The sequence below is a fragment of the Mixophyes fleayi genome, chromosome 9 (assembly GCF_038048845.1).
Source record: "Mixophyes fleayi isolate aMixFle1 chromosome 9, aMixFle1.hap1, whole genome shotgun sequence".
In the NCBI taxonomy this organism is placed as follows: Eukaryota; Metazoa; Chordata; class Amphibia; order Anura; family Limnodynastidae; genus Mixophyes; species Mixophyes fleayi.
Genome location: NC_134410.1, coordinates 23,651,948 through 23,674,553, shown reverse-complemented (window position 1 = coordinate 23,674,553; position 22,606 = coordinate 23,651,948). Strand labels below are relative to the sequence as shown.

The following is a 22,606-nucleotide window of genomic DNA, read 5'->3' as shown; positions in this document are numbered from 1 at the left end:
AGAGCTTTTTCTAGTCACGAACACAGAGGAACATAGTACAGAGACGCTGCTGTCATTATTCTGTGTTCAGAATGGCACTGAATATAGCAGTGACTCTTCTCCTGGCTACCGGTGTCACTATCCTGATTTACCTCATTAAATGGTGGAATTCAGTAAAGCATAAAAATTTGCCCCCAGGGCCCATACCTCTGCCCCTGCTGGGGAATATCATGCAGATTAGTACCACAGAAATGCCACAATCTCTGGTTAAGGTAAACTGGAATATTTGTATCTCTAATATTGTAATACTATAGATTGCTGCAGTGCTGAATGCAGCTGTCTATCTCAATATGCTACAATGTATTTTGTTTATAAGTATATGCAGTGAGATTGTTAGGAAGTTACAGACAGATAAATATACAGACAGTTCTGGAGCTCTCCAGCGCATTTATGCCAATTAGACAAAGACATATGCTGTTTATCTAAAACAAACATAGCTCATCGATAGAACAGTATGAAGAAAGGAGCGCAAAGAAAAACAATGATGCTGGTATAAATGTAGGAGAGAGAGTTATGACAGTGTAAATAGATAATTAATGTCTATAGCCTTCTGCCGAAATTTGGGAGGTCTGCTGTATTAGATATAAGTAATTCTTGCCTTCAAGCTAATCTAACTGGCTTACCCTATCCATAATGCCTTATCGGGAGCAGCGCTGATTCAGATCTTCTTGCCGCTGTCTGCTGGTATACACGCTTCCTCCGTAGGTTGCGACTCCTCTAAACGATGAGTTCCTGTATAGAACTGTATCCTCACTGTGTCAAAAAAGGTTCAGTCAGCTTCAACGCCTTTCTACCACTGGGGTCTTTGTCAAGAGAGCGCTCCCCTTTATTTATTTAGTATAGTTTATCAATAGATAGATAGATAGATAGATAGATACTACTGCTGCTCATTTATATAGTAAAAAAATCTTTGAATTGTGTTAATAAAAATTGTAATATTTACATTTGACAACTGTATTAGTGATTACATTTCGTTATAGTACAAGCATTTATCCCAAGTATTGACCTATAACATTTTGTCTTAAGAAAAGTACTACAGCGCTATTGTAATGTATATGTCTCTTAAAGCTGAGTGAGAAGTATGGACCGGTGTATACCATCTACGTGGCCAATCAACGCGCAGTCATGCTAATTGGCTATGATGCAGTGAAGGAGGCGCTGGTTGACCACAGTGATGTCTTTAGTGACAGAGGGGAAGTCGAAGCAACAGACCTCTTCTTTAAGGATTATGGTAAGATATTTAAAAATATATTAATAATACTTAAAGCGGCACTACCACTTAAGTGGCTGAACACTTAGGTTGAAGTTAAAAATGGCTGCCAAGAGGGGTTGTGAATGGAAGGACCAATCAGAAGCTGCAACACCTGCCATTGTGGTTTCTGATTGAGAAAAATGGCCGCACAGAGCAGCCTCAGGGTTTCTCGGCGTGGAAGAAACAGGTAATTCATAGGTAATAATTCAGTTTTAAGTTATGTTATATTTATATAATTTAATTAATACACTTTCATTAAATGTGCTGAAACAAGGTAATCTATTTAAATAATTCAAAATCTAATCATAATAGTCATCATGATGTAATAATATTGTCTGTCATATAGAGACTACTGTTCCAAGTTCAAAATTACATTTCTTTCAAATTTATCGTCTTTCCCTTATTTCTACTCCGGACCACATTTAAATTGACATTGTTATATGCAACATGCTTCAACATAAGCCATTTATAGAAAGGTGATATAACAAGAAATAGGAAAATAAATGTGACAACATTTCAGAAATTCATCACTGGGGATTTAATAAGGGCATTGGTCGCAGTCTTTTATTTATAGCTTTAAATTCCAGTAAAAAAAACAATTAATTGTTCGCTGTATATTTCGCGCTAAAAAAAATCTGCCCATAAAAATAATGTAAAGATGCCTATGTACTGGCATGTCAAGCTGCATCAGCTCTTCACCTGTGCTATATGTGCAAGGTTTACGTCAGACATACATACACTGACATAAGAACAACCAGGTCATAAGCACTTTTGTTTTCATAGCGAAAAAAACTCATAAGTTAGGCTTATCATGATACAGTGGATATGATAGTCCTTTTTGCATGCAAATGAAAATAGAATACAAATTAATATTAAAAATTCATCCACAAAATCTTATAATATACACACAATCAATGCAGAAAGCGCATTAATTCAGAGGTGAATTCACAAACAGCCAATCAGAAATACCTAGCTACTGCTCCCATTTACACTGCCATTCAGGGTAGTAGAATAACTTGAACTATTTTTGATTATTTTACGATATGAAACTAATCTTAGAAAAAAATGTAATTGGATGTTAATAAACACAATGTTTGGATTTTTAGGGGTCATAATGAGCAATGGAGAAAGATGGAAAACAATGCGTCGATTCTCTCTCATGACTATGAGAAATTTTGGAATGGGGAAGCGGAGCATTGAGGAGCGGATCCAGGAGGAGGCCCAGTGTCTTACGGAGAGATTTATGAAGGACAAAGGTGGGTGGAGAAGGAAAAGTAAGACAAAAGTATTCATAAAGGTGAATGAGAAATTTGTATCATAGAACTTATATAAAATCCATATCAGACATTTAAACAAATATAAATAAATCTAATATAAAATTTATTCTATAATATAATATAAAAAAGAAATATTTAGCAAAAGGTTTAAACCCGTGTAGGACAATGTCTAAAAATATCTCTTTCTGCAATCAAGATTTAATTGATTAAAAGGGTCCATGTCTGACAATTGCATAGTTATTATCTTACTATGCCCTGTTATTGTGATATTTTGTGACATATCTAATTTTTTTTATTATTTAAGTCAATAAAACCTTTCTATGGTACACTGTCAGATGAATCTTATTATTATTGTTTATAACCACAAATGTTACTAGAAGATGCTGTAAAAGGGGCCCACTTGGTCTTGACAGGTCCACCAGCATTAACATTCCCAGCGACCTCCTTCCAAGCTCCTTCATGGTCTGGGCTATGGAGGAAACACAAGCTGAGGAAACAAATACCAGCTCTGGCCAGAACAACAAAACCTGCCCAGTAAATCTTCCTATGTGTAAGCAATGGTACAATATCAGGTGATTCTTACTATTATTGTTTATAACCACAAATTTTACTAGAAAATGCTGTAAGAGGGGCTCACTTGGTCTTAATGGGTCCACCAGCATTGACCTTCCCAGCAGCATCCTTGCAATCTCTTTCACGGTCTGGGCTGGGGAGGAAACACAAGCTGTTATTACAAATGTAGTCACGGAGGTATGGGGCAGAGGTATTGACTGAGGTGCTTGGTTGGTCTGGGGTAATTGTACCATATTCCAAATGCAAACACCTAGAGTATGTTCTGTCCTGGGCAAAAGTCAACAGATATTCGCCACAAGGAAGACACACACACGAATACATTACCAATCAAGAGTGGCATGAAGTGGGGGACACTCACTGTAGAAACTTCACTTGATTGGAGTCTTTGGCTAAAGATGTTATCTACTAAAGGGGTGAAACACAGAAGCCCTCCCAAAGAACTATGCTTTTGATTGTGTATAATATACCGCTTTGCAAGTGCCAGGCAATGCAACAACAGCAGTGCCCTGGTACTAACAATGCTCTGTGTAATGTACTACCCTAACTTTGGCCCAACAGTGACAGCCATAATGCAATAAAGTCACAGATAGGAAATAAACAGTAATGACACATCAAAAGCCTACCCTTTATGGTCACCTGACTGATAGGCCCTATTAAAAAAGGGCATATGGAGATTTAAGGAATAACAGAATTGGTCCTAAGAAGCGCGGTACATCTTTACTAATGCTGTACACTAAAAGGGTGGGAAAACTACACTCTATGGCATGGCCCCAAGTGTAGGGGACCATCTGGGCTAAAACTTAGCATCGTTGGTGTTTACCGATACTCGTTGGTGTTATAGTGTAGGGTGGATATGAAGACTGGCAATAGCAGGGGCACAGTGAAGGGGAAGAAATTCCTATTGCACTACAGGCCTAATGCCTGAATCGGGTACAGGGGCCTAGTGCCTGACTACTAATGCCACAGGCCTAAGGCCAGAATAGGACTAGTGCCCACAGTCTCAAGGCATGAATTAAACTGGTGACCACATGCTCAAGGTATTAATTAAACTGGTGCCCACAGGCCTAGACCCCAAATTTATCATGCTGGTGGATCTGGGCCGAGTTAATTGTGCTCACAGTCTAGACACTGTATGAATCTGCTGATGCCTGGAGACCTTACCTTAGTCTAGTTTCTTTTGTTGGCAGCAAGTGGAGACAGTGATATCTCTTTTGCCTTCCACTGCTCCTGTTTTAGTGACATGCGTCCTCTTCAAGGAATCTTCTTTTTTGATCCCGGCATCTTCTTGCTGGATCCAAATGTCTGCATTCCATCTCCAATATAGTCATGTCATAAGTGCAGCTTCTTATCTTCTGTAAATATAAGTTGTTGCAAAGAGGCAGCATGCAAATTCAAAATGTAGCCTTTGATTGGACCAAATCTTCCCAGATTCTCTTGGTCCAAGTGCGGAAGAAGTGACAACTGCCAGAAGATTCCCTTTTATTTGTCAAGCAGGTAAATGGTATTTCTCTTCATCTTCTAGATGACCATTCAAAATGTCACACCAATAAGCAAGGTTGGCCATGCCTTGATCTGACCAACAGCACCCAACTGGGTTTAACTCTCCCTACATATCATATTGCTATTCAAAGTAGTAACTAGGACAGTGTAAAGCTGTACTTATATCTATTGATTTGTTTTTGCAATTGTTTCCTTCAGGCTGGGACTGTTGCAGAGAAGGGTAAAAAATTAAAATATAAATACAGTCATGGCCAAAATATTTTGCCTAAGAACACAGCCATTAATAAAGAATGGTACCAAAACATCCTCCAAGAGCAACTTCTCCCAACCATCCAACAAAAGTTTGGTGATGAAAAATGCCTTTTCAAGCATGATGGAGCACCTTGCCATAAGGCAAAAGTGATAACTAAGTGGCTCGGGGATCAAAACATCGAAATTTTGGTTCCATGGCCTGGAAACTCCCCAGTCCTTAATCCCATTGAGAACTTGTGGTCAATCCTCAAGAGGCGGGTGAACAAGCAAAACCCACAAATTTTGACAAACTCCAAGCATTGATTAGGCAAGAATGGGTGGCCATCAGTCAGTATGTGGCCCAGAAGTTGATTGACAGCATGCCAGTGCGAATTGTAGAGGTCTTTAAAAAGAAGGGTCAACATTGCAAATATTGACTCTTTGCATAAACTTAATGTAATTGTCAATAAAAGTCTTTGACACTTATGAAATGCTTATAGTTTTACTTCAGTATACCATAGCAACATCTGACAAAAAGGTCTAAAAATATTAAAGCAGCAAACTTCATGAAAACCAATATTTGTGTAATTCTCAAAAGTTTTGGCCTTGACTTTAGTTATAGCAGACTCTCTTTGGTTTATATATATATATATATATATATATATATATATATATATATATATATGTATATATATATATATATATATATATGTATATATATATAAATATTAATGCAAAGAATACTGCACAATCTCCAGTGGGGTAAGACTAATGCATTTCAGTTCAGGATGTCAGAAACAAGAGGCAGAAGAAATGATTGACTAAGTCAAAGACTGTGAGCCAGAAATGGATTAATGCAACAGGTCAATGAGTGCAATTTAGTTCAGGACTTCAGAGATAGGAGTTAGAACAGATGATTAGCTATATCAGGATTAGACAGAGGAATCAGGGAAGTATGAGCGAGCCAGCAAACAGGACCTAGATAACAAGGATTGAGCAATAACTGTGGCAAAGGGAATTCTGTTTAGACGCCAGAGTAAATTCTTGTTGGAGAAGTCCAGAATTTATAACTACTTAAGATAAAGTTGGTTGGTAAGCTAAAACTAACATCACAATTTTTGCAGAGCAGGTTTACCACTTTGCATTTGCCCAACCAACCTTCACCCCCACTTACTGACCTGTAGTGAACAGTGATAAGGTTACTCTGCTGCTCAGTATCCCTGAATAAATCTTACTACTTTTTTCTCTTATCTAGGCTTAGATGACCTGTTGCAGGGAATGCTATGACTTGTATTTCCACAAAAGCTGGAAGTCCACAGGTTTCATTAGCCTATACATCCTTCAGTTCTAATGTTCTGACAGTGGTCATGAAATCCCCGCCCCCCCAGGCCTGTTGTGGTATATTATTACCATGGCTTAACACTACTCTAGGTGGGCCATTAAAGCCTCTCCCTAGCTGGGGGATGGGGTTTTGTTTGTGTGAATTTGTTCCACTGAAAGAGGTGGGTCCAGATAAGGCACTCAACACTAAGCTCATTTGTACCATTTTTGGAGGAATATGTTTTTGCAATTTAAGATTCAAACTCACTGATGTCAAGCAGATGAGCATCAGGGGGTAAATGTATCAAGCTGAGAGTTTTTCGGCGGGTTTGAAAAACCAATAAGATTTTAGCTATCATTTATTTAGTACATTCTACAAAATGACAGCTAGAATCTGATTGGTTGCTATAGGCAACATCTACACTTTTCAAGCACAGCAGCCTTTTTTAATAACATGCATTTCTTTCTGCCATTTATAAAGTTGCTATTATTTTGTACAGTGAAAATAAAGACTAACTGCTCTTATTTACTTAATAACAGGCACACCATTTGATCCAGAATCTCTACTACGTTTGGCTGTTTCCAATGTTATTTGCTCTGTTGTATTTGGTGAGAGATTTGACTACGAGGATGAGAAATTTATTACCCTTTTGTCGCATATTACAGATTTTGGCAAGTTGTTTAGCTCTGCCTGGGGTCAGGTAATTATTAATAAACATATAAGAATTTGATGGATAGAGTGTGTTTGACATTCTTACTTTGAATTGCTATCATTCTGTGTATTTCATCTAAATTCCAGATCAATGACAGTTGATGTGGAATTTTGATATGGAATAAAAGTTCTAATCTAAAGTTCTAATATATATAAAAAAATTCTTTTGCCTAAAAATTTTAGTTGTATAACGTAAGAATGGTGATTCTCCCCTCTGTGCTTATTTGATTAGGCATCAAATCCTAGAGAATTGAAAACTGAAATTATTGTTTGCAAATATGAAGCCAAAGTGACATAGCCTGACTACATGAGTGCAGTCATAAACCAACATGAATTCCCTCACTTATGAATTCTCAGTACAAAAAGAGTAGGAAAACATGTAACTTTGGTGGATATCAGAGCACATCTGAAGAAAGGTGGTTCAAGGGGTGAAACACAATGGGATTATGCTAGTCAAGCAAGGATGGGAAATTAAATAAACATGTATATGGGCATACAGTTTTTAACTCCTTCAGTGCTAAAGAAAGGAGGTGCTCAACATATACCTCCAAAGTGATAAGCATGTATCCCACTAGTCCTTAGCACTCATGGGGTCCACCCATCCCCCTTACGCATCCCCCACTGGCATATTTTATTGGTGGCCAGAAAAAGAGTCCACTAATGATGACATAATTGCTCTGTGCACATCACAAGAGTCAGGAATGAGGGAGGGCACTAAAAGGGCCTGATATCCCCCATCCTGGTACCCAGAGAATGATGTTTTAATGAGGGGAGACCTGTATTTAAAACAATGTGGTCCATTTAGAAAAGTCCTGAAATCCCCTTTTAGGCAGACACTGATCTCCGGCATCCTGGCTATAATAGGGGTACCCTGATTTGAAAGAGGGGAGTCCTCTTTTCCAAATGATGTTGCCTCTTAGTAGTTATTGTTTGGTGATCCCATGTGATCCGCAGAGAAAAACACCCAACACTATAGAAAAATAAGTAAGCGGCCCAAGGATGGGGTGGGGTCAGGGCCTGATCAACCACTAGGCTGACCAGGCTGCAGCCTGGGGCGCTGGGTCCCGGGGGGCGCTGCACTGTGGGTATTTTTTTTTTTTAAAAAAAAAATTTGTATTTTTTTTACATTTTTTTTTTTTTCTTCATTCATTTTTTTTTCGGGGTGGGGGAGGGGGGGATCGCCGCTGGGGATCGCCGCGGGGGGGTGGAGGGCTCGACGATCAAAAGCATTGGTCGTCAGTGGTTAGCAACACACAGCCAATCGCCAGGCTGCCTGTTGCTGTGCAGCAGACAGGAAGCAGGACGTCTTCACTTCCTATCTGCTGATCTGAGGAGAGGAGCGACGCTGGCACAACTACAGGTAAGTGAAGGGGGGAACTGCCCTGCATATCTATAGGGAGGGGGGGGAACTTCCCTGCATATCTATAGGGAGGGGGGGGAACTGCCCTGCATATCTATAGGGAGGGGGGGGAACTGCCCTGCATATCTATAGGGAGGGGGGGGGGACTGCCCTGCATATCTATAGGGAGGGGGGGACTGCCCTGTATATCTATAGGGAGGGGGGGGGAACTGCCCTGTATATCTATAGGGAGGGGGGGGGAACTGCCCTGCATATCTATAGGGAGGGGGGGAACTGCCCTGCATATCTATAAGGAGGGGGGGAACTGCCCTGCATATCTATAGGGAGGGGGAGAACTGCCCTGCATATCTATAGGGAGGGGGGGAACTGCCCTGCATATCTATAGGGAGGGGGAGAACTGCCCTGCATATCTATAGGAAGGGGGGGGAACTACCCTGCATATCTATAGGGAGGGGGGGGAACTACCCTGCATATCTATAGGGAGGGGGGAACTACCCTGCATATCTATAGGGAGGGGGGGGACTACCCTGCATATCTATAGGGAGGGAGAGGGGGGACTGTCATGCATATGTATAGGGAGGGAGAGGGGGACTGTCATACAAATCTATAGGGTGGGAGGGGGGGGCTGCCATGAAAATCTATAGGGAGGTAGAGAGGTTGATATGTATAAAGGAGGGCAGAGGAGGGGGGCTGATATATGTGACTGGGGGAGTTTTGATGTGATGGGGGGGGGGATAGCTAGCTAGCAGAGTGGAGGTAAGGAAAATAGCTGCAAGGGGGATGGATGTAGGGTGGGAGGTAAAGAAAATGGCTGCAGCAGGGGTTAAGGAAAATGGCTGTGCGGGGGGGGTTGTGGTTAAGGAAAATGGCTGCAGGGGGTATTTAAAAAATAGAGCCGCTTTGGGGGGCAGAATCTCATGATTGTGTGGTGGTCACATGGGTGGTCTCAGCAATCACTAGAATACTAAATATTAGTGAGATGGGGCTGGTAGAGTTTTGTATTTGATTGACAACAAATATTCAGATATTGCTTATATATGCCTGTCCAATGGGGTACTTTTAGCTGGCCATAATGGAGTGCTTTGTTTTAACTAAAGGGCCTAATCATTCAGGGTTTGCATTATAATACATTTTTGCATTTTCAAAAAAGGACGCCAACTTTCCAGAAGCCAGCGAGAGGATAACAAAGTTGCAAGAGAGAAGAGCAAGGACAGGTAAGAGACAATGGCACAATCTGTCTAAATTTGAATGCTGGAGAATACACCTGAACATTCATATTCAGGAGTGTTCCTATACACCTATATATTCGGAGGAGGAGGGGGGGGGCGCTGCGGCCGTATTAGCCTAGGGCGGCCAGAACCCTTAATCAGGCCCTGGGTGGGGTGTTGTAAAGCCTAGATCTAACTCTTTCTGGCTCCAGGAACCTATGGGGGTCCCTCATTTAAAGAGGATACTTTTTTAAATGATATGCCTCCTTATTAGTTATTACCTGGGGATAACCAGACAACACTGATACTTCAAAAACATTAAAAATTCCAAAGATGGGGGTTTATATGCTATGGTATGACTTGTTGGGCTACCACTATTGTTTCTTAAAATTTTAGGCATTTCATTCAAGAGTAAAAATGCAATTCAAGTACTGTTTTTAATAAAAAAAATGTTTTGAGTCATAATTTTTGCTGTTTTGGAAAGATGAATTGATGCCAAAGCAGGAATCAAAACATTTTTGTAGGTGGTATTTAGCTAAAAATGAACACATTTGCTATCAGTTCACTTTTATCAATTTCATTAAAAAACACTTTTTTGGCCATCTTGGGGAGATTTCCTTTGCTATATTAGGAAGTCTAAGCAAATTTGTGTGGGTGTTGCATAAACAAATTACTGATTTTGAAGTTGGAATGTGAGTAGCCCAAAATAGGCTCAGCACAGAGGTGAGAAATGTTTCATTGGCGAATGTATTAAAGTTGCATTACCATCTAATTACTAAATATTACTCCCATCGAAAAACATAAAAGCAAAATTTTTCATAAAGTTAATTTCCACCTATAGTGATCAGGGGGTAAATGTATCAATATGCGGGTTCTTCAACACCCGCGTGTTCAGCCTCTTCCGCGATTAAATTTCAAGCGACGCTGCATTGTAAAGGGTTAACTTCCCTTTACAATGCAGCGCCGCTTGAAATTTAATCGCGGAAGAGGCTGAACACGCGGGTGTTGAAGAACCCGCATATTGATACATTTACCCCCAGGTCTGTATACTGTAAATGTGAAAATAATGAAACAGAAAATAATAAAACAACTGTAGGATAATCTCACAATAAATATTTTAATAGGAAATAACATGACTAAATAAAATATCTAAACATTTATGGTCTGAGTCACTAAAGCATGTATACTGAGCACATCATGCTTTTGTTTTAAACCACACGTAAATCAGCTCTACATACTCCCAAGTCAACAAGGAATGTATCTAATGATACATGTGGTGTTGATTGCGGGTGAAGTTTTACTAGACCAGACACTTCAGGATGTGTACAATACTTATGTGGATGGACAGGGCTGCGTATTAAACGTATGTGGATGGACAGGGCTGTGTTCACGGGCATAAGTCTAAGTTCTGAACATGCGCAAAGTGATTTTGCATACTAAACTTAAATTATCCCAATCCCAAGCCAGTTATAATGGTCTAGTAACACTATTTAACTATGATGTTGGGTTTAAGTAAAATCATTCATAAAATCCTGGGAAAAAATCTAGCTAGGATTACATTCTCAGATCTCTGTTAATCTATTCTCCATTTTGCTGTAAGGACAATAATTTACATTTTTCTTAAATATCCTATATCATGGTTGCATATAAATTAAGAATGACCATGGCATGGGATATATTGTAATATATGACAATTTTAACAACACAATATAAATTGTAAAAAATATAAAGTATTGGCATGCATATAAAGGGCCATAGATGCAAGGGGTGACAGTGTAATTTTGCCACTGTAGAAATCGTTGGTAAGACCTCATCTTGAATATGGAGTACAAGTATGGAGTTATTATGTTATGATAAAAGGTTAGCCAGTTTAGGCATATTTACTTTAGAAAAGAGGCATCTAAGAGGGGATATGATTACTATGAACAAATACATTAAGAGTAAAAGAAAAAATCACTAGGCGATGATTAAGGAAAATACTAGGTTCAACAAGAATGCTTAATAGCAGGATATTGCAATATGTTAAAGATAAACCTGCAGCCCTCCACATGGAACAAGCACTGGATCTTGTTCCACAAACGAAATGCAAGCAAAAAAATATACATTAAGAGTCAATACAGAGAACTTTCATGGGAACTTTTTACCCCAAGGACTATACACAGGACACACTACGGTCAACCCCTAAGGTAAGTGGAGAGGAAGTTGCACAACCAGCAAAGGAAAATGTTCTTTACAGTAAGGGTAGTCAAGATATGGAATTCACTGTCAGGGAAGGTTGTGATGGCAGATTCAATTGTTTAAGAAAAGGTTAGACAAATTTTTAGAGGTTAAGTGTATCCAGGGATACGACCATTAATTAAAATGAAGGATAGTAGTGGATACAGGGAAAAAATAGGACTGCAATATTTGGTCTAGAGTGATTTTCCCTGATTGAAACAGATTTGCGGTTGGTTAATCTGGATCTATTTTCAAATATAAGCAAGGGATCGCAGGGATCCAAAATAGGTTGAACTTGATGGACTTGTGTACTTTTTCAACCTCATCAACTATGTAGCTATGTAACTATGTTTATTTTATATTCTGATTGTAACTTTTTTCAGCTTCTAAATATTTTCCCAACCATGATGAGCTATGTCCCTGGCCCTCACCTAAAACTATTCACCATTTTCCAAAAGCTGAAAGACTTTGTGAGGGACATAGTGAGGTCTCACCAAAATACTCTGGATAAGAACTGCCCACGGGACTTCATAGACTGTTTCCTTATAAAGATGGAACAGGTGAGTTTATGGAAAGTGTTGGGACAAGAACTGAACAAAATATAAATACACACCCTTCTACTAAGAGTGGAGGGGCTTAAAATATTATTTGCCTGCTAACAAAATCATCAAAACATCTTCCAGGAAAAAAAGAATCCAAATACTGAATTTCATGAAGATAACTTAGAGGGGACAGTAAGTGACCTATTCTTTGCTGGGACAGAAACTACAAGTATGACACTGAGATATGGCTTCCTGATTCTGCTTAAATATCCTGAAATACAAGGTAAGATTTACCCCCAAATGAAACTGCTCGTACCCAGAACTCTAATATGTCATATGAGGTTTTCTCCACTGATGAGTTCACTAAAATGGGAAAATAACCAATTATATAGGATAATGTAGGTAATACTAAAAATTATTTTGTATTAAAAATTAAGATTGAAAATATTTGTTCAACTTTCTTGCTATAAAAAATATCTTTGACAGCCCTTACCCTTGGAGGCCTCAAAGTCCATTGCTTCTGTCGGACATTTGGGTTGGAGCAAAGGGAAAAGAGAGTGAAAACATTTAATTAATATCTACATACTTATTTGTTGAGTTGTATTGAAGTGGAGTTTTATTTATTTTCTTTATCTCACGTGCTTTGTATACTTCTACACATCCTCTTATAGTTTCCATATATTAAATTGTGTACACCTAAAATGAAACCAAAAATTTGTAGATATATAGCATAAATTGATTCTTACCCTAGAATTCCCTATGCATAATGGCAGTCCTTAGCAAGCCGTCCAGGTAAAATGGTGAGTCTGCTGTAGATGAAATCTCCGTGCTGTCTGGGTATCTTGTGTGGCCGCGTCTGGAACGCGGAAGTAATAGACTAATCCGTCCAAGTACGGTGGCTGTAGAGGTGCAAAAATGTAATCCAACGTGTTTCATCCAGGTTTCATCAAGGTCCTTGAGAAAGTCCTACCCGGATGAAACGCGTTGGAATTCTAGGGTAAGAATCAATTTATGCTCTCTCCTCCTCATACCATCCGGTATACATATTACGGTACTCCTACTCACACTTTCTCCAAATAGAGCTATAAACATTCATTTTTGTCTGTATATTTATTTCTATTGCGCCCTTTCCTTTTTTATATATATTGCTAACTGTATTATAAGGGCTGCATATTAGATGAGCGCTTACCTTTGTTTCTATTTATAATTAGGAGGTATTCAAAGGAATTCTCTAAAAAAGTCCTGAGATTCCCTCCTAATTATACTTATATATTTATCTCTCTGGTGTACAGAAATATATAAATATGAAGTTACATCTTATGCTTTGTATGTTATCCTGAATGATATGGCTTTCAGACTTCTTGGTTCTCAGACTTCTCAAGAAACATGAATAAGAATATGTTTTTAATTTTGTTTGACAATTTTATTGAAACTAAAGCATCTGGCTGGCACCCATGTCCCTAAAAACAATATGGTAAATAAAGCCCTCTGTAAGCTACTGACAGTATTAGTTTGGATCATTTGTTCTTTAATTGTGAGCAGTAAGAATAAATTAACAAAAGAAAATGTAAATAAATGTAATTTTTTTCTTACTGTGCCTTTAATGTTAATATAAATTTTTAGAGAAGATCCACAAGGAAATTGACAATGTAATTGGGAGAGATCGATGTCCATCAGTGGAGGACAGGAGTAAGATGCCATACACAGATGCTGTTATCCATGAGATCCAGAGATTTGCCGATATTGTCCCTGCAGGACTGCTGCATGGGGCCAGCAGAGACACAACCTTCAGGGGATATCATATTCCCAAGGTATTCTTGCCCGAGACAGACAGTGTTAAGAGATAGTTGGAAAATGAGATCATATATACAGTATATAGATCATTGTGTATAAATTGTATCTTTCCCAGATATAACCTCTTTCTTACCCTTGCACCATATAAGCCCTGTTATGCTCACATTTTTCCTAGGCTGTGTTCATGCTCAAAATTAAAAGTAAGTGAATGTGATTTCAGGGAACCTTGGTGTTTCCAATCCTGACCTCAGTCCTGAAAGACCCCAAACAATTCAAGAACCCAGAAACGTTTGATCCTGGACACTTTCTTGACGAGAATGGTGGCTTTAGGAAGCATGATGCATTCATGCCATTTTCTGCAGGTACCAGCATTTTACCGTAATATTTCCATTATTACTTAAAGCTAAATAGTTAAAATTATGTTCACTATGGCTATACTGGCTTTGATGTTCTGTGACAGTTTACGTATATCAAGTATGTTGCAACAAAGCAGTAATAATAGCAAAAAAAGAAAATAGAAATGAATCAGGGAACAATGCTTGATGTTCTGGGTCTGGAAGTGGTAGCATATCAGTTCCCTTAAGTGACAACCAACATGCTGTGGGAACGCAATAGGGTGCCCATCATGTTATTTGCAGAGCAGAACTGAAATGCACGTATATATGATGAAATATGAACAAAACACATACAATTTATCCCGCAATATAGCTGAGTTGATTTATTAACGGCTCACTTTAAAACAAACAGTGGAGCATTAATACAATATTATTATTCATTTAATAACGGAGCTGTGAGTATGGGATGTAGGGAGGTGGTGATAACTATGACTGCTATAGAAATGCAGTTCCACCTGTACAAAATGCAAAGTCCAGGGGCTAGATTTACTAAGAATCATGTGGGGTGGAGTCTTTAAAGCGCCACACATTGTCGGCGGTTTAGTGCTCCAAACTATGGGTCGGTATGAGGCAGTGATGTAAAATGCCTGGCATTGGGTGGCGGATTGCAAAACCGCCAGAAAAAAGACAGGTATTTTTATTACATGCTTCTAATTAGATTGACAACATGCTGTTTGAGCTATGTTGCCATTCAGAGCATAAGAGAAAGCACCATTGACATATACATTTTGGTGGCAATTATTATTTATAGATTAAGGACCAAAATTAATATATTATTAACTTATTGGGTATAAATTTTTAATTTTCATTATAATATGGGGACACTATGCAATGCTACATTGTGCATCATAAATAGATATGTAGACCATTAACTATAAAATAGTATTGCCCAGTTAATATAATTGTATATTCATATTTCCCCCATAATATAATACAATTATTTTGTGGCAATAATATAAAGAAAAATAAAATTTTCCCCATAAGTTAAATATAAATTAGTTTTGCCCCTTAGTCAATAAATGTATATGTCAATTGTGCTTCCTCCTGTTCTGAATGGCAAGATAGCTAAAGCATTGTGCATTTTGAGCAATGTCGCCTATCACAACCACAGACCCAAGCTTAGTAAATCCGGCTGTTTGTATGTTCATCATTGTTAAAATTGAGAGGGTAATTTGTAAAGTAGTGGTTTTCAAAAATGTCAGTTATGGACGTTTTGATGGAAGTTTGGCCTTTAGTAAATCCTGCAGTTTTAAAACCATTGGAAAATAGCCGAAAAGTTTTTTCATTAAATCACTCTTAAGTAATTCTAGCTCCAGGATTTTTTTTATTCCTAAATGGCATCTTTGACTCAGAACATTTATGAATATTGAAGGCAGGTACAAAGATGTACTTACAAGCAGAAATGGAGCTAGTTTGTACTGTTCATTTTAGATATCTGCATATGTTTTATTTTTTTGTCTTTGCTGAAAAAGTAAAGGTATTCCTATGTTTCATAGATACTTTGTTTAAAAGGTTAATGCTTTTTAAAGCAAGACATGCACTTTGCTTACAATAACTGTCCCCAGTTTTATTATTTTTATTTTCTTATGGTTTAAATTTCACTCTACCTTAGAATAGCAAGTAATATGCACAGTGCATAGACATTTGTAAAGAAAGGCATATGCTCATGTTTTACTAAATATTATTAAAAATATAATAGTCTTTCCTATATAGTGAATTTAGAAATAATTTTAATTAGTTTAAGGTAATCACCATTAACTTATCTGAACCTGTACTGAAAGCTTTGTATTCATTCCGTCTCTACAGGGAAACGCATGTGTATGGGGGAGGGTCTGGCTCGCATGGAGCTCTTCCTTTTCCTCACCACTATTTTGCAAAAGTTTGCATTGAAGCACACAGGGGACAAGGATGACATAGAGATCACACCAGAACCCAAGACCAATGGCACTCGAGCTCGCAATTATGAGATGTTTGTTGTCCCTCGCTGAGGAAGTACTCATCTTATTACAGCCTTGACACAACGAGTTTAAACATCAGACCAGAAGCTAATACCAATGCTTACAGTCCTCATACTCATGAGATGTTTGCTATCCTTTGTTGACTAAGCACCTAACACTTTCGTTAGAAATCTGATTTTTTTGTTCCAAATTTAAGAACACTTTTAACGTCAAAATCAAAAGTACCTTATAAATAAAAAAAAATTATACAACAAAAGGGAATTAATGCATTTTTGCTTTGTTTTCTCTACCATGTTACACTGATGGAATAAGAATATAGCTATAGTTTAAAAACAGATGACGTTCTATTAAAGCTTTTACACAGCAATGATGTAAGGATACTAAGAATGAAGAGAAGCATAGAGAGGGGCAATTCTGGAGCCCATAAATGTGCAATGATCATGTTCAGAGAGTAGACAATGTAAGTTGATCAACATAATTTTACAGAACATGTTTGTTGGCAGGTTTATACATTAGCAACATCAAGGATCCTCATTTTGTTAGAGTCCCACTCTCTGAGCTATTTCTTAATTAGCACTGATATGATGTGTTAGAACATACAATTATGTATTGTTAGCCGTTTCAGACATTTTAGGGGAAACAACGAATTTGTTTCAGTTACAATTTTTTTTTCAAAATCCTGCCTCATTTCAAGTTTGGAATAAATACAACTAGTTTGCATCTTGGCAAACCCATGTTATGCTGCAGGGGAAAACAAATTTAAAATGCGCAGAGAGATTTAGAGTGCTGAAAGGAGCACATCCTAATTCAACCCTATGCTGTAGTGGAAGAATAAATCTGCCCCATGTGTGTGCAGAAGCAGGCAGTATTTTTCCTGCATGCAAAATATTCATTTTGCACCCAACATGGTTTGTCCAGGTGTAAAATTATACCCTTTAGCTGAATTTGCTCCTAACTATTAACAAGGTCAAATGGGCGCAATTTACCATAGGTCAGCGGATTGCATTGCAGCAGTCACCGAACAGCTTTATTTATAACTTCTTATGATTATAAATCCCAATCACCATCATTATGAGGCATTATGTACGTTATACACACGGATTTAATAACATAACTTTTGTCAGTAGGCCATTTATTCATACAGCAATATGTTTGTTAATATTTTTATGTCAACACTACATATATTTTTGTTTTATATGCATTCTTTATAGATTTAAGCAAATTACAAATGCAATAGAAAATATGGTCAGATGGGGAAAACAGATTAATATGCACCTGTTGCCTATATATAGTGGATGGAGTCATTTTGTTGAACCAACATTTCTGAGCATGCAGCTTCTCCATTCATTAGGAACTTGTGATATCTCTTTTGCAGATAATTATACAAAGTAAAAGCATTTATCCAACAAGAGAAATTCAAGTTAGAGCTCTCTCTTATCTTGCACAGCCACGCTGTGTCAGTGTTGGATTCCGCACCATCAATGACATGACCATTGTCTGTGCTGGCTCAGACTATAGGCCTTTTGGAAGAGAGCTTTATTCAACAATATATGCTCTTTCATCCCTTCCAACACTCCCAATATCTGCACTTGCCCAGTGTGAAAAAAACCACCGAGACATTCCAGCTGCCAGAATTCTGTCTGGGGGCTTGAGTCATTAAGGAGATTAAAGCATAAAAAAGGAGTAACTTTGTATCTGGGCAAAACCATGTTTTATTGGAGGGGGAAGTAAATGTAAAATGTGGGGACAGATTTATAGTTGGGGTAGGACATCTCCTAGATCAACTTTAAATTTCAGTGTGCAAATAAAGCTATTACGTATTTGTGTGCTAGATGAATAAACAGCCAGTATTTAACTGGTGTGCAAAATAATAAACTAATTTGCACCCCTTGCATTGATTAACATGGTTTATCCCAGAGAACATTTACTCCTTTTTTTTGCCTTACCTTCCTTAAAGACTCAGGCCCTGGGTGTTCTGTGCAGCTAGAGAAATACAGTGCAAGAAGCTGCTTGTTAAGCGCGGAACAGTTAATTCCATTCCTCCATCTTAACACAGACGGTAATGATGATGATGTCTAATTAAAATGTTAGTGGTGCTTAAAAAATAACATTATTACCTTGATCACATGATTATGGTTTATTTTTTTTTGATGGGGTGTGTGATTCAGTTACCTATATTTATATGGTTAATAGTTTATGACTTCACTGCATACATTTGGAAATACACGTCCATCCACCGCTTTGAAGGTACTTTTACTAATAGCATGGTCCTAAATTGAATCAGTGAAAGTATGAACACTGGATCACATATCTAACTTTTAAATTAATGTATTTTTAACTTGACAAAAAAGTTTACCAGAAGGAACCCTGAAATCATTCAATAAACTATACATTGATGCAGCAACTTCCAATAAAAAGCAGGCTCTCAATGAGTGTTATTGCTTCTGCTAGAAACACCACATGTAATGTACTGTCATCAGCATACTGTATGCACAGTTTGACTAATGAAAACAATATTTTGCACATTAATCAAGGGACAAAGGCAGAAATGATCCCAGGGAAATAAATTCAGAGTGGTTGACAGAAAAAGCCAGGAGTCATAGTCCACATAGTCAATAAAGCAATCAAGACAAGCTGGACTATTGTTCAAGGGCACATTAATCAGACAACTAGTGCTACTGGTTTCCAGCCTTACCAGATTTCAGGAAATTGGTTGTTTGCAGAGAGTTGGTGGTTTGCTGATCTGAGTATGCAAATTCATGAGGTTCTAGGCAATAAGAATTTTGACAAACAGATCTTGCTGTGGGTCTCTGCTCTCAAGTCCATATGACCTGGGATCAAGCCCTGTGGAGTTCGCCTGTCATGACACATGGCTTTTGCAGCTGAAACAGAGGTGTATTTTGTCCTACAGTAAATAAGTCATATATCCAGGGTGTGTGCTCCACTTACTGTAAATAATGTATCCTGGCATATGGGACCACAAGTAAATGTTACAGGGAATTCAGCAGGTTTTATTTTTTTTACTGCACATGTTTTGTTTTGTTTCCAACTTTAAATCAGGCCAATTGTATCTTCACTTAATATTTACTTACTTTTTTAGTTTTCTACTTTATTCTACCTAATACCTCTTTTCAGCACCATTCTTACTTTTTAAGGTGCTATATATTGTGGTAAGATTAACTCTTCACCTAACAGATGTATCTAAATTGTGACGATTAAGTATTATTGTTATTTTCCCTTAATAATCAGGTATGACAATGTATTTTGTATGTAACCTTGTAATGTAATATCAATGTGTGCTATGCTAAATGACATAAGTCTGAACCTATGTCAGTGTCAATAAGCTTTTTAAATTAGCCAGACTCAGAGATAGAAATGCATATCTCAATTGTTCCTTTTTTCGGTATGCAGAGGATGGGATCTTCACCAGCCAAGCAGAACTAGCAAAGGTGAGAACTCAGGCCCTATGAACATTCCAGATCTCAGGACATCCCTAGCTCCCTTAGAAAGCCCTGTGACATTCTGTGGATCAATCTGTCCTTATTGAAAGCTTACCTCCAAGGTGAGAGCTATGGGGAAAAAGGTTTAAAATCTTCTGCTTTAGACAATAACGTGTGTATTTTCATGAGGGGGTCTATCGAGACTGAAATGTCTCATATTTCTAAAATGTGTTCCCTCAAATGTGCCAAGTCTTAACTAGTAAGTAGTGACTCTGGTTTTTTTCCCTATTTTATTTCTGAAACTTATTTGTACAACTTATTCTGTATGTCTTGTTATTAATGTGTTATTATGTTTTGTACCTAAGCCTTGGTAACCTTTTTCGGATTAAAATGAATTTATTATAGCGTATTCTCCATGTTTCTTTGTAATCTTACGAAGCCCAGTGCAACATGTGTATGTGATTTAAGTGTGACACATTAGTAAGTGGTTTTGGTGAATGTAAGGAGACCATAGTAAATCCTTTGTGGTGGCAGAAAAGGTGTATTAATTGCTAAGTGACTAAGGTGATTCCAGTCACGGCCGATTGTTCAGATTGCTGTACCTGAGACAGGCTGGGCGTTCGTGACATAAATGGATGCACATTAACATCTTGCCAAAATAAATATAAGTAGAATTATGTGGAGTAAAAAAATATTTTTTATTAGCAATTTTTTTTTCTTCATTAGAATGCTGCAGGAGCCTGTTTTCTACAGTAGTTCTCGTTACCTTTAACATCTCTGGATCTTTAGTCTTCTTCAGTTTTGTGAGAGTCAAATGACAATCTGGATATAAAATAAAGTCTAGTAGCCATGATATGAATAGTACTGTCTTATTATATAAACTTATTTCTATACAACACGAATATGTTTTTGTAAAATGTACTTGCTTCTAGGAATGTGCTTATGTGAGATGTTCTGAGTAGTGTTTTCTCTAGAAACGCTAATAAGACAAGTAATGTTTTAATTTTAAAGGAATAAGGGCTTCTGTTGACCTGTTTTAGTCGGAGATGTGCATTCTTTGGGCAAATAATACAAAAATATTGCAGTCTCAAGCTAAAGACTTTCAAGATGATGTGTATCAATTTATACAAGAAGATCAACATTCCACCAGGTGCAGTCTATAATCCTCTTATGGTGTGGGAAATCTCCTGTAGGGGATACTACTTACAACGGGTAATCTTTAGTATTGGCACTGTGTTATTTGTATTAGTTCTAACACATTGTATGTCATTGTACACCTGTTATTAGTATTACCTAGTCCAATCCAATATCATACAGGATTACGCTATTTTTTTTCCTTTTCTTTTTACATGTGTACCCCCCACTGGAAAGGGAAGAGAATTGGATACATCTAGACGATCAAATATAAGTATTTGTTTATTTATTCATAATTTTGTCGCGTTATCTGGGGTTTGACAGCGCAGAAAGATCAATCTATCTTTTCAATCCGTGTCTTTGACTTGAGTGTAGCCTTCAGTTTGGTTTATCTGCAGCAGTGATTGTGGAGCGCTGCAAGGACTGTTAAATATTGGTTTTAATAAAAAAAAAGATGGCCGCCTGTGCTCGCTCTACAGCTTCTTTCTAGACTTACCTGTCTCTCTGTCTCCTTGTTACATCTGACTCGGAAGGCAGTTTCAGCTTCGTCTCTGGCGGCGATAGTGAAAGTGAAGGTGTCAAGTGTCAACAAATTATATCAAAGTTGATACATTTTAACATCAACTGGATACATATTAACTGAGCGGCTTTGTACACAGTCCGTTTGTGAAATCTCATTATAGTTGACAGAATACCTCGCTGTATCTTTCTATTCAGTGCTAGTATTGGCTTCAGCACATCAAGCTTGTATAACTTTCAAGATATCAGCTGAAAGAATGTATTGGTCCTGTGCAGACCCAGAATAGTGTATCATTCTGTTCCTCATCTATTTGCTACATTTAATTTTCCAGTGCTGCCGACTCGTTCAGCTCTTTCCCTATGCCTTTACTGCCACCTTGTGGTGAAACTCATTGAGAGCAATTTTCAATATTAATTAACACTTAGGGGCATATTTAATTAGCTTTTGAATTCGCGGTAACGCGCGTTACCGCGAAAAGTGTGCATTCGTGCGGGTATTACGGTACTGCATTAACGCGGATTTTCGTTCGCAACCCTATGGGCAGCGAACAAAAATCCATGTTATTGCGGTACCGTGTATTACGTTTCGTGGCTGTTCCGGCGCGTTACCGCGAATCCAAAAGCTAATTGAATATGCCCCTTAGAGTAAGCCTTTTTCAGCAAAGCTATTTAATCTTTATTGCAGAACACTCTAGGTTTACAGACCTGATTGTATAACAAGTACACCATCACACTTTTTGTTGAATCATCTGAATCAACATTACCTTACCTCCAAGAATTAAAATTACAATTACGTGCGAACTATGCTAGTGTAAGCTCAATCTGCAATTCGGACATATGGCTCCCTAGGCCACTTTGTGGGGAATGTGACTAAAGGTAATTACATGTTACGCTCCATCAATGTAATGTCTTTTTTTAATCTAACTACAGTACTTTGCTTACCTCTCATGGGCAAAGATATAAGAGTTCCTGCAAAACAGGATTCCAAAAAACCTATCAATACGCCTCAACCATCTGATCTCAGACAATTTTTTAAGAGCTCCACAGCTGGGCCAGCAGCTGTCTCACCTACTACTTCTTTCCCTCACTCCCCGGCTTCTGACATCTCTTCATTAGCTGACATGGCTACTTCCGA

General features: G+C 38.0%; 1 protein-coding gene across 3 annotated transcripts; it reads left to right on the top strand.

Annotated features, from left to right (window-relative positions):
* On the top strand, positions 1 to 21,890 carry LOC142102230 (cytochrome P450 2G1-like). 3 transcript variants are annotated; one of them, XM_075186955.1, is made up of 10 exons: positions 1 to 251; positions 1,108 to 1,270; positions 2,398 to 2,547; positions 6,733 to 6,893; positions 12,073 to 12,249; positions 12,373 to 12,514; positions 13,855 to 14,042; positions 14,246 to 14,387; positions 19,790 to 19,940; positions 20,904 to 21,890. In XM_075186955.1, exons 1-9 carry the CDS (start codon positions 72 to 74, stop codon positions 19,846 to 19,848), a joined length of 1,362 nt encoding a protein of 453 aa, XP_075043056.1. In that variant the 5' UTR covers positions 1 to 71; the 3' UTR covers positions 19,849 to 19,940; positions 20,904 to 21,890. The 3 variants fall into 3 exon arrangements, with proteins under 3 accessions (XP_075043056.1, XP_075043055.1, XP_075043054.1); XM_075186953.1 differs by lacking the exon at positions 20,904 to 21,890 and adding an exon at positions 16,227 to 16,838 and having other exon boundaries at positions 3 to 251; positions 19,790 to 19,815; XM_075186954.1 differs by lacking the exon at positions 20,904 to 21,890 and having other exon boundaries at positions 19,790 to 20,892.
* The last annotated feature ends 716 nt before the right edge of the window (positions 21,891 to 22,606 follow it).